Raw genomic sequence first — 11,743 nt, forward strand, 5'->3', positions numbered from 1 at the left:
GAAGGAGTGGTTCCTTACATTTTGAAATTTACCTTGAAATATATGGTGGGAAGAGGATGGAATTTATTGCGTACAGCCGCTCAAAAAGTGTGTTAATTACATTTCCCCCTACTTCTGTTTGGTTTTGTAATGGCTTAAGAATGTACACACTGGAAATTAATCCTAATTTTAGTTGAGGTTAATGAATTTATAACAGCGCCAGTAATCGATCAATCCTGGTTACCTCACCTCTATGACAATGTAATTGATTTATCTGAGTGGTGTAAGGAATTACCTAAAGCATATTTTACACAAACATTCACTGTTTTACCCGTTATACAACGCTCAATTCATTTTATAGCCTGAAAGTACGTCTTTGGTGCATGCGCTAAGTGTTTGTAATAACTTCATTTACATTTGTTCAACTAATTTGAGAACTAAACTCAAACGTGGGCGCAAAAAAATTGCAAGACTTGGATTCTATTAAAGGGCTCCATTGGCATTTTAATTTCTCTCGTTTCGCGCCGGAACTATACTTTGTCGTCAGTCACGTGACGCGGATTTGAACAGGTTTCTGTGTTGCAAAATTTGGTTTTACGTGATCACATTCCCATGATTTCGTTTACTTTTATTGCGTCATTTTTGTGACCGAGTAATTTTTAAAGCACGTGTTCGTGGGAATCGTTTTGTGATTGTTTGTCTTCAAATTGTTTATCTTCAAAATGAAGGAGCGTGTGTATTTGTCGCGCTAGCAATAGGTTATGTAGTAGTTTATGCAAATGTGGAAATGGAAAATTAGGCTGCTAAAATGGGAAAACATCTGCATCTTTGGGTGATGATACTGAGAATTTTGACTTGGAAACGCATTTCTTCTCAAAAACCAAATAAAATAAACTAAAAATTATTCCAAAAGAGAAAAACTCAAAATGCATTTGGAAACCACGAAATATTGGAATCAAATAATACAACCAAGCCTAATTATAAAAGGCCCCAGATAAAACCCAAAAGGGTTGACACAGCTCCTATTAGAAATCAACAAAATGACGTTCTGGTAAGCATTTATGGTTTTACATAATTTAAAAATTGGTGATATTGTAACATGTGTTTAATTTTATTTAGCTATCTCAACTTGGACCTGATGAACTCAGAGGTGTATTATGGGCCACTTTGCGATCAACACGTCTATTCCTGAAAGATTTCTTGGCCGAAGGGAACGAAGATGGTTTACTAAAACCAATTACTAAATTTAGCGGAACAAGTGCAACCAGCTCCTCTGATATTAGTCTTCAAAAATCATCAAATATTAGTTATATAACTTGTCAACAAATAACTGAAAAAGAGTTGAAAATCAATTAAACTAATAGTATTTTAGGCGCAGCGGAAACTTTTGAGTTATCTTTCCGTGAAAGCACCGATGATGATGAGGTTCGTGATATTAATGAAATAGTCAGACCACCATCTCCACCACCTGAAAACAATCAACCCAACTGGTGTAAATGCACTAAATGTATAGACATGCTGACTCCGGATGAAAGGAGGTGCTGTTCATCTAAAAGGTACGTTTCCTTTCAAATATCCAAATTATGAATTGTAACAAAATATTTAATTAAACTCGTGGATTTATTTGATCAGGAATACTGGCTGTATTACGGTAAACCCTCTTTCCCTTTTGCTGTGCATAAACAAAGCAGTATTGGCAACACAACTACAGCTCAGAGACAATATTGCTGCCTATGATTGGGAAAATAACAATGACTGTTTCCGATATGCAGCATATAGACAGTTTATCTGCTGGAGGTACGACAGACTGGGAAAAAGTAATAGAAGAGTTATTCCAGCTTGTGTGGTTCATGCCATCCGAACCGTTTATCCCAAAGCCAACCAACTACCTTACACAGGATTTAAAGCAGTTTGACCTTTGATGTAAAAATAGTTGTTTACATAGATGTCAATTGCTAAATTTCAAAATGAAATAGAGTCAATAGCACTTTTAGTTCCATTTGGATTGAAACGTGATTTGGCTTCTTTTTGGGCAATCAATATTTCTTTTCCTGGGTAAGGTGATTTTGACATGTTTTTAATTTTTTCAATCGCTTCTGTCTAAAAAGGTAACATCGTGATAAATTCTCGCACAACTTCTTTTGAAATAGTTAAAGATAACAAATTGAAAAGAAATGTATTATTCTTTTTAGCCTTTCTAGGAGCTACAGTCCAATTGTTTCCTCCTTTAGCACATCGTGGCTTGAATCTAAAAGATCCTATTAGTTAACTTTCAACAATCAAAATTGAAGAATGTAAATGCACACCTTGATTTTCCATCCTTGCGCTTTGCAATTGGACGATGAATATTTGCATTATAATCACTGTCAGCAATCATATTACGGGCAATATAGCCAGGAAAACTAAGAGAAAATGACTTTTTTTACATTTAGAGTTAGTTAATTATAGTAGAATGCCAATCTCTTCAGGGCGTAAGATAAAATTTAATTGTGAAACGATTTCAAGCTTCCGGTATGGCTATTGAAATAATTAATTGTAGAACAAATAGACATTGCTTTTTAATTTTACCTTACCGAAAATTAGAGAAATAGGTGAATTGGGAAAGAAAATCTTTGTCACAAATTAATTCCCGTAGTTTCTGAAAGGTGTTGTTGGAAGATTTCAAACAAGGTTATGGATTGCGGCATTCCAGCAATTCGTGGTGGTTACATTGTCCTAATGGCCACTCATGAACATCCCTTATATGATGAAGTAATGATAACCTATACGCCTAAAATGGTTGGAAAAATATTTATTACCAAATTATACTACCAAATTACATCACTAACTTTCATCAGTTCTGGATTTTTCTCACAGTGTTCTGCACACCACCCGAAGTGATTTACAATAGAATTTATCCATGGTTCCATGTCCTTACATGGCTTTAGCTTTGCAGCCTTATGAATAAAACAGTTTAAAGAGTTGTATGAATATGGTAATATTATTAACCACATACCGCACATAAACGCTTCCTCAAATTTTTGCCACATGCCAAATATCCTGAGTGTGTTTTATTAGAGGAAATTCCTTCCCTATTGGAAAACGATTAGTAATTTTATTATATCAAGAACGCATAGATGTACTAAGAATTATGAACGATAACATCATTCTCTGCTATGAAATATTTTATAGTTCTTAGTACATCTATGAGTTCTTGATTATATACTAATAAACTGAAAGTGAAAATCATAAGCGCTTTAATCCCCTTATGGCCGTCGGTAATGACTTCTGCAACTCTTATATGCATCTGAAGCTTTTCCAGAATTCTGCGAAAGCAAAAAATCTCCATATTGACACTTTTCGTCTCAACTTCCTTCCGCTCGGCAAACTCAATAGCTATTATTTTGTTTTTAAATCTATGGCCGAGTATGTGCCAAACTTTGCATAGTAACCTAATTCAAGTTAAAAATAAATTAAGTTAAGAAAATAATTTAATTAACTTAATTAATTAATTATACCCGGACTGTCATTCCTGGCGGCCATTGCAATCACAACAGGTTCTTTAATTGAGGAGAGTAGTACTACCTTTAATAAAATTAGTAAGTTACATATTAAACCATTTTTAATAACACACGTACTTGCTCGGAGTCCCAATACTGTTATATTGTAGGAAAGCAGTAACTTTTATAGTTACTATATGCTGTAGTTTCACTTATGAATCTCGTATTGAGCAAAGAGAAATAAGAATGAACCTAAATAATACAACACATGGTTTTTACGATGAAATTTAAAATAATACGCATTTTGTAAAAAAACTTCCTCATAAAATAATGGTTGTGGATAGCTTCAAGTTAAACTTCTCTTTGTCACATGCTGTCCAATTGCCACTGTGATGTTTTTTTGTATTGATGCAAACATATGAAACACAAAATACTGCTCCTACGTGATATGAGGTAAAATGTCTATCATATTTACACTCATCAACGGAACAGGCTTTTCCCAAATTATTTTCTAATATAGTTAAAAGTTTTTATTTCTCAACAATAACATGCTCTACTATTGTTCCATCATTATGATGAAAACTCTTTTCACAATCCTGTTCATCATGTTGATTTAGTAGAAAATTTTCATCAGATCCACAAGTTGAACTAAATAAAGTTACTGTCAATATAAAATAATAAATGAAATGTAAAAAAAATTCATTACAGTGACTGAAATGTATCATCAGCTGCATTTTGTGATGACTGTAAGGACTCATTATCATTTCCTTGATTTGGAGTTATATCAGGTAAGTTACTATTTTCAAGTTTAAAATGGAAGTTAGTATTTCGATAAGCAAAATTAATAAAAATTATTTCCAACCTTTTAGATCAATTCTAAGTTCTCACCCATCATTTGGTAAATTAATTTCAATTTGTTCTGGAACTATTCCAACAGAAATTTTCTTGTGTAAAGGGGTACTGGTCAGTGGCAAGTTTTGAGGAGTTCTATACGTGGTTTTCGTTTTGGACTGAATGAATTTGGTATCCCCCTTATTTAAAACAATAATGAAATATTTATTTATTCAACTTTTTTGTACAACTTTCACCTGATATCTAAAGACTCATTTATTGAAATATATATTTTCTTCTTGGGTGTAGAATAGCACGCTGCATCCATCATTGGATCCATTTGTTCGGATAAAAGTGTCTTTGGCAACTTATTAGTGGAATCAATTGGAGAGCAACTATTTAATATATTAAAAGTCAATTAAGTACATACAATATATGATATATGAATAAAAATGTAAGTATACCTTGGCAATTCACTTGGGTGACTTTGGTAAAAAGTTATAGTGCCAATATTTTGTTTTTCAGATGTATAACATTTGGTACAGTTTTTTAAACGAATTTTCAAAACATGTGAACAGAATAGTTCATTGTATTTATATTTCTTTGGAACATCTTTATAATATCCGCCAATAATTACACTCCGTGTAAGAGAAATACCTGAATCAGACTCAGATGGAAAACTAACATTCTTGGGCCTTGTTTGAGGTACTTGATTTCCCAGGTGTACTGCTGAAAAACCTTTTTTTTTGCGTTTCCCATTCCTCGAACGAAGACAATACGTTTACTCGACTTTCGTAATTATTCTTTTTGATCGAAATTTTCGGGTTTAATATTTGGCGACTAGAAATTTATTCCACTGTACAAGTGCACGAGGCAGTGCGGAGGCACACGAGTTAAACCTTTCTTTATCTCTCGAGCATCCCTTCCACAAACAGCAACCTTGTACCTCTTCGTGATGGAAGGGAGTTACAGGTGGAGGGGCAACCCATCATGCTGGCCAACTAAGGCTCTGCTTCTTCCTTAAGCCAATGTGTAAGGTATCGTGCTGAGGGCTGAGTGGTACCGGGGAAGCGAAAATACGGTATCGTGAACAATCCCCTCGGGGCAGCAGGCTACACCCCGTTGTATTTTAGCCTTCCGCCCGGACAGAGGAATAAGGGCGGTGACCTTTTACTTTCCTCTTTACTCGTGGGATGTTTTATGAATTCCAAAAACCAAAACAAAAAACCATCGGGCAAGGGTTTGTCTTTGACAGCACCCGGCTCTAGCCAGGGGAAGGGTGTATCTCAGGAAACTACCCTCCCTTCAACAAGTTCCGGTCGTGGGTCTGTCTTGGTAGAAACCGAGCCCATGTTGCTAAGGTCTGCCTCCGGCAGTACCCAGCATCAGAAGCAAGGGTCTACCAAAGACAGTACCCCGACGGAGAGAAGCAAGGTAAGTGCTTCCAATGCTCGTACTCGCAAGAGGAACCAGCGTCGAAAGACTCTCAGGAAGTTGGCAGAAGACCCTTCAAAGGGTAACTCCTCTTCAAACAAGAGAACAAGGGAGTCGGATCAAGACTCTCTAAGCTCTCAACAACAGGCTGCCAAAAAGACCAAGCCACTGACCTTCAGTGAAGTTGTGGGTTCGATGTGGATGGCCATCATTAAAGAAGGCTTTCCTTCGAACTGCTTAACCGAGGCAGAAATGGGAACCATCCAGGGTGGAGTTCTGGAGAGGATAGACGGGATACCCTTGGGTAACCCTCTTCCTCAATTCCTGCAATTCCAGCTGAAAGGAGGTGCCCTGGTTTACCTGTGCAAGGATTACTTCACAGGTAAATGGTTAAGTCAGGAGTTCGACCGCAACGAACAGGTTCTCCAGGGAACAAGGCTTTTGGTAACAAAGGCCAGTGACCTGCCGAAACCTTTAAGGGTCGCTCTCCGAACAAGGGACGTCTGGACGAAGGACCCTAAAGTTCTTCTCAGGTGTCTTCAAACCTTCAACGGTGCGCTGAAAACCAGCTGTTGGAAGGTGCTGGGCAAATCCGAAGAACCGGCTGCCATTCGTTGGATTTTTCTAATGGATGGTGACTGGTGAGTCGGTCAACGCCATCAAAGCGGCAGGATTTGCTGCTCAGACAGGTTTGGATAGGGGTATCTTTAAGATACTCACAAGGAGACTACCCGAGGTGTTACACACCGATTTTGTTCAAACAACATAAAATAACATGGGATTTTGACCGATTTCCCTATGAAATTTTTTTTTAAAATTTATAAAAATGTGACCAATTTTGAATTTTTTCGTCAATTTTTATCATTTTTTTTTTATAATTTTGGAATTTTAATTATTTTCAATTTTGTAAAATGTTTCACAGGGGGGGGGGGGGCTGGGAATCGGTCAAAATCCCATGTTATTTTCAATGGGAAAATTTCCATTTTAAGTTGTCAAAAACATTTTTCGTTGCCATAGCAAAACCGTTGCCCATTGAATAAAATCCCTTTAGGATTTTCAAGTTACATGAAGGTCTACCAATGCCCCGAGTTTGAACAATATCGGTGTGTAACACCTCGGGTAGTCTCCTTGTCAGTAACCCAAATCAAACTTCAGTCGTAAGTGCTGTAGAGGGTGTGGTTAATCCTACACCTGTTAATGAATCTTGAGTCTAACTACTCGATCATTTCAGGACTAGAGGACTTAGATCCTCTGTTAAGCGACTACTCGGAAGGGGAAACGCTGACAGAGGACATCAAAATCCTCAGTGTCTCGGACGGTGAAGAGGTCCAAGGCATGGTGGCTCAGCCAGATGGAGCAAAAGTAGAGGAGACTGGTGGAACTAACCTAACCAGCGGGTGTGGTGTGGTCTCCACACCCACCACTGGAGAGGGGGGGGGGCGGTGACACCAGTCAACCTCCAATCTAGGCCCGTCGCCATGAGCATTAAGGTGGTGCAGATAAATCTTCATCACTGCAAGGCAGCCTCCGCTGTACTTTTTCGAAGGCTTGCTAAGGAGCAAATTGATGCTGCTCTTATTCAGGAGCCTTGGATTGCCAAGGGTAAAATCCTTGGTCTTAATAGCGCAGGTAATGTCTATTATGACTATAAATCCGTTTCACCTAGAGCTTGTATGTTTGTTCGCAAGACCATTCATGCCCTTCCGCTCTCAATCTATCACTCTAGGTACACTGCCGTGGTTAAAATCCTTTCCCCTACCGCTGATGGGAACGATGAACTCCCGCTGGCATCTGCTTACTTTCCTTGCGATGATGCTCTGCCCCGACCATCACAGGAGGTGATCTATCTGGTCAACCACTGTGAGCGGTCGGGAAAGAAACTCATTATAGGTTGTGATGCGAGCGCTCACCATGTTATCTGGGGTAGCAGCAACTGCAACGATCGTGGTGATAAGCTAATGGAATACATGGTTAGTACAAAACTTCATATTCTTAATAAGAACAATGAACCAACTTTTGTTACTCGTAACAGAAGTGAGGTCATTGATCTCACGCTGTGCACAGAAAATGTCGCAGCTCTAATTAATGACTGGCATGTGTCCAGTGAACCATCACTGTCAGATCACAGACACATTTGCTATAAAGTCCGGTGGAAAGTGGTACAGAGCTTCGCAATCCCAGGCGAACCAATTGGCCTGGTTTTAGGGATGATTTAAATCTTCATCTGAAGGATGATAAGCCTCGGCTGCCATCGGCGCTGGATTTTGATTTGGCTGTTGATCACATGCAACATACCATTATCGACTCCTACCACCGCACTTGTCCGGTGAAGTCTACCAACCAGCCATGGCTAGTTCCTTGGTGGAACCATGAGATTGGTAGGCTTCGCAAAGAATCTAGGAGGCTTTTTAATAAAGCTAAGCACACCCTCACTGCATACCATAAGGCCATCCGCGAGGCCAAGAGGGACTCGTGGAGGAATTTCTGTGAGAATAACTCTGATATTCCCAGTACAGCTAAGTTAATGAAAGTTATGGCCAACGATAAGACTAAACATCTTGACACTATTAAGTTGAAAGATGGTAGTCATTCTTCGTCGGGTAAGGAGACTAACTCATATGTTAGATGTACACTTTCCTGACTCCAGAATTATGAACAGTACTGATTCTGACCCCCTTCCCATTAGGATTGCACGTACCAAAAGGGAAGACTGGGCGGTGGCAAATAAAATTGTCACGCACCCAAATAAGTCTCCGGGGCCGGATGGGATCATTCCCATTCTGTTGTTGATATTATCTGCCCAATGTTGAGTAGAATCTATAGGGCGTGTATTGCCCTTGGATATATTCCTAGCACCTGGAAACTTTCTAGGGTGATCTTTATTCCGAAGCCAGGGAAATCTAACTATCTCGAGGGTAAGGCCTTTAGGCCAATCAGTTTGACTTCCTTTTTTCTAAAGATTTTGGAGAAATTGGTAGACAATTATATTAGGGGGGAGGTTATTTCTCATACACCTCTCTCGACGGCTCAGTATGCCTACCAAAAGGGCAAATCTACTGAGACTGCCCTTCATGGCATAACTAACTGCATTGACAGGGCTATTAACTTTAAGGAAATAGCGTTAGCAGTTTTCCTGGATATAGAGGGCGCTTTTGATAAGGTGTCCAGCTCAGTCATCATGAAGGCTGCAAAGCGCTTTGGCATTAATGACACTGTGTCTTTGGATCAAAGCTATGCTGACGAATCGTGTGGTGGTATCATTCCTGCTTGGTGAATCCCTTATGGTCACCACCAGCCGTGGTTGCCCGCAAGGTGGTGTTCTATTACCTCTGCTGAGGTGTCTGGTTGTGGATGACCTTTTGGTGAGGTTAAACAGGGATGGGTGCCACTGCTTCGGCTATGCCCACGATATCGCCATCATCTTTACGGGAAAGTTCCCCAACCCTATTAGCGATTTAGTAAGAAGGGCTCTTGCATCAGTGGAAAACTGGTGCAAGGAAGTTGATCTTACGGTTAATCCTAATAAAACGGTTTTTGTTCCTTTTACTCGTAAAAGGTTGCAAAACTCTTTTAATGATATCTCCTTATTTGGGACTATTTTGAGCGAAAGCACGGATGTTAAGTACTAACGTGGAAGCCTCACCTTGACTCTATAGTTAAGAAGGCTAAGATGTTACTTTGGAGAACCAGAAGTGCAGTTAGCAGGTCATGGGGACTTAGCCCTAAAGTGGTCTTCTGGCTGTACACCATGATCATCAGACCATTGCTCTCCTATGCTGCAGTGGTCTGGTGGCCTAGCATCCAAATCAAGACTGTGCAGATTGATCTGCGCACCCTACAAAGCCTGGCTTGTGTCAGCATCACAGGAGCTATGAGAACAGCCCCAAGCGCTTCTCTGGAAATTCTCCTGAATATGCTTCCTCTTCATCTTTTCATAGAGGAAGCTGCTGCTATGGGAGCCTATAGGCTCAACCAGAATGGTTGGTGGAAGGCAAATATTTGGGATAATAGCCACACCAAGTTTTACCGGGAAACTTCAAGTCAGCTACCTGTCTACCTAATGGGTTCTGATATGATGGCTACGAAGTTACATTTTAGTAAGCCTACAATTCTTATTTTCCAAGCCGTACGGAGTGGGCCAATCATAGTACCCTCGGGACCAGAGGAGAAATGGTTGTGTTTACCGATGGGTCTTAGACCCGCTCTGGCTCTGGTTCGGGGATGTATTGTCTTACTAGCAATCTCGGCTTCTTTGAAAGCCTTGGTGTTTATGCTAGTGTTTTTCAGGCGGAAATTGCCGCTATTTGCTCCTGTGTTGACTTTTGTCTAAAAAAGAAGCTTCATGGCAAGGTTATCCAAATTTATTCGGATAGTCAAGCAGCCCTCAAGGCTCTCAACCAGTTTCAGGTTCCTTCAAAACTGGTTTATAGCTGTTTGAATCTCTTCTCGGAGCTAGGCACCAACAATAAAATTCAGCTCTATTTGTTTCCTGGCCATCGGGGGTACTATGGTAATGAGAGGGCCGATGTCTTAGCCAAGAAGGGGGCAGAGGCTAGGTTCTTTGGTCCTGAACCTAGGTTCCTATCCCATCTAGCATAGTACGCGGCCTTATCTCTAAATCCATGACTGACCGTCAACTCAAGCTTTGGCTTGAGACGGATGGCCAAAGGCAGGCTAAAGAGTTTATCTCGGGCCACTCTAGGCAGAGAGCTAAGGAGCTGCTCTCGCTTTAGAAATCTAATATCAGGTTGGTCGTTGGCCTACTAACAGGTCACTGTCTCCTTAACAGACATCTTTACCTGATTGGAATCAGTGATGAACCAATCTGTAGGGCATGTCAGGCTGAGGAGGAAACCACCTCTCATGTGCTTTGTAGGTGCGATTACTACGCCGCCCAAAGATTCGAGCATCTTGGTATGCATCAGCTGGAAACTTCTGATTTCTATAATATGCCGGCCAAGAGGATTCTCCGTTTTGTGTCGGATATCGGGCTCTTTAAGTCTTAAGGTTCGGGTTTGCACAATGGACCTCTCATCGAAGTGCGCGAACGGGCATGTCCTTAGCCCTTCACCCCTTTCACTAATAATAATAATAATAATAATCTCTCGAGCATTGGCATTTTCTTAACGCGGAGGATTACGCGCTAGTTGACCACGAGGTATAATGGGATGGGCTACTCGAATTTCACCCAGATTTTACGGCGCGAAACAATAAAAATTCAAACGCCGGTGGGGCCCTTTAACGATGCAAGGAAAAGTACTCTAATAGAATCTGATTGAGATTTATTTATTTGTTTGATATTGGTCGATTTATTTGAAGTAATCGAACATTTTTCAGTCCGTGATTCCATGTCAATATCAAGACTTTCCTGGTTCATGAATATAAATCAATTTTTTTATACGTAGCTGAATAGTACACGTATACTCAAAAGTGAGGTGTGCATTTTTGGTACCAGTAATTTTTTTCTTCAAATAAACCTCTTATTTCTACTTAAACACTATGATAATTCGGCTAAATAGTCATCGAGACTACTCCCCCTTTGTTAAAATTCTACAATTGGTCGGTTTAAATTATGGTAGGTAAGTGTTTAGAATTTTCGCGTCGCAGCAAGACAAGTCGATTTCGATCCGAGGTTCTGTCACTGGGTGAAAACTCGTTACTACTTTTTTGCGTTGAGTTTGCATGCTCCATCCCTACTGGATAAAGGTGTTTTTTTTTTAGTTTTTAAGCGTGTCATTACATAACAATGGTAGTAGTGAGTAAACGGAGCTATTGGCTCGCGGGGCATGACCACCACCCTCCTAAGTAATTTATCGCAGTCAAGCAAAATGAATGCTTTAAGAGTCGCTTAACGACTTGAGCCTCAATTATAATTATTTTTCCTAATTACCATTATCATTTCGTCAACGGTCTGTCATTGCTATACTCAATCTGTAATCCCTGTTCTGTTGTAAATCTCGTACCGCCAAGAAGGCATATTTGCCGAAGTACAGCGATTTGTTAATTAAATTATTTTTATA

At 39.8% G+C, this 11,743-nt stretch overlaps 1 protein-coding gene and 1 long non-coding RNA gene across 5 annotated transcripts; one reads left to right on the plus strand and one right to left on the minus strand.

Annotated features, from left to right (window-relative positions):
- Positions 1-492: 492 nt before the first annotated feature.
- LOC149945174 (uncharacterized) lies at positions 493-5,187 on the plus strand. Of its 4 annotated transcripts, XR_016480874.1 has the most exons (9): positions 493-1,030; positions 1,099-1,535; positions 1,612-1,902; positions 1,965-2,034; positions 4,167-4,246; positions 4,328-4,356; positions 4,414-4,481; positions 4,599-4,743; positions 4,815-5,187. XR_016480874.1 is itself a non-coding variant. In XM_090175123.1 (3 exons), the coding sequence occupies exons 2-3, from the start codon at positions 1,495-1,497 to the stop codon at positions 1,892-1,894; spliced, it is 324 nt and encodes a 107-aa protein (XP_090031249.1). In that variant the 5' UTR covers positions 493-1,030; positions 1,099-1,494; the 3' UTR covers positions 1,895-2,356. The 4 variants fall into 4 exon arrangements, 1 of the variants encoding a protein (XP_090031249.1); XR_016480875.1 differs by lacking the exon at positions 1,965-2,034; XR_016480876.1 differs by lacking the exons at positions 4,167-4,246; positions 4,328-4,356; positions 4,414-4,481; positions 4,599-4,743; positions 4,815-5,187 and adding an exon at positions 2,172-2,220.
- LOC149945175 (uncharacterized) lies at positions 2,453-3,044 on the minus strand. The gene is made up of 3 exons (XR_016480877.1): positions 2,975-3,044; positions 2,808-2,915; positions 2,453-2,749 (listed from the first exon to the last, which is right to left on the minus strand). It is a non-coding gene; the product is annotated as an uncharacterized LOC149945175 (long non-coding RNA).
- Positions 5,188-11,743: the final 6,556 nt, after the last annotated feature.

The sequence above is a fragment of the Leiobunum rupestre genome, chromosome 5 (genome assembly GCF_980474605.1).
Source record: "Leiobunum rupestre chromosome 5, qqLeiRupe1.1.hap1, whole genome shotgun sequence".
Lineage (NCBI taxonomy): Eukaryota > Metazoa > Arthropoda > Arachnida > Opiliones > Sclerosomatidae > Leiobunum > Leiobunum rupestre.

Bases quoted from the DNA above. Each gene is read 5' to 3' on its own strand.
- LOC149945174 (XM_090175123.1), top strand. From the start codon at position 1,495: ATGCTGACTCCGGATGAAAGGAGGTGCTGTTCATCTAAAAG. The intron at 1,536-1,611 runs GTACGTTTCCTT...TTATTTGATCAG, and splicing joins AGGTGCTGTTCATCTAAAAG to GAATACTGGCTGTATTACGG.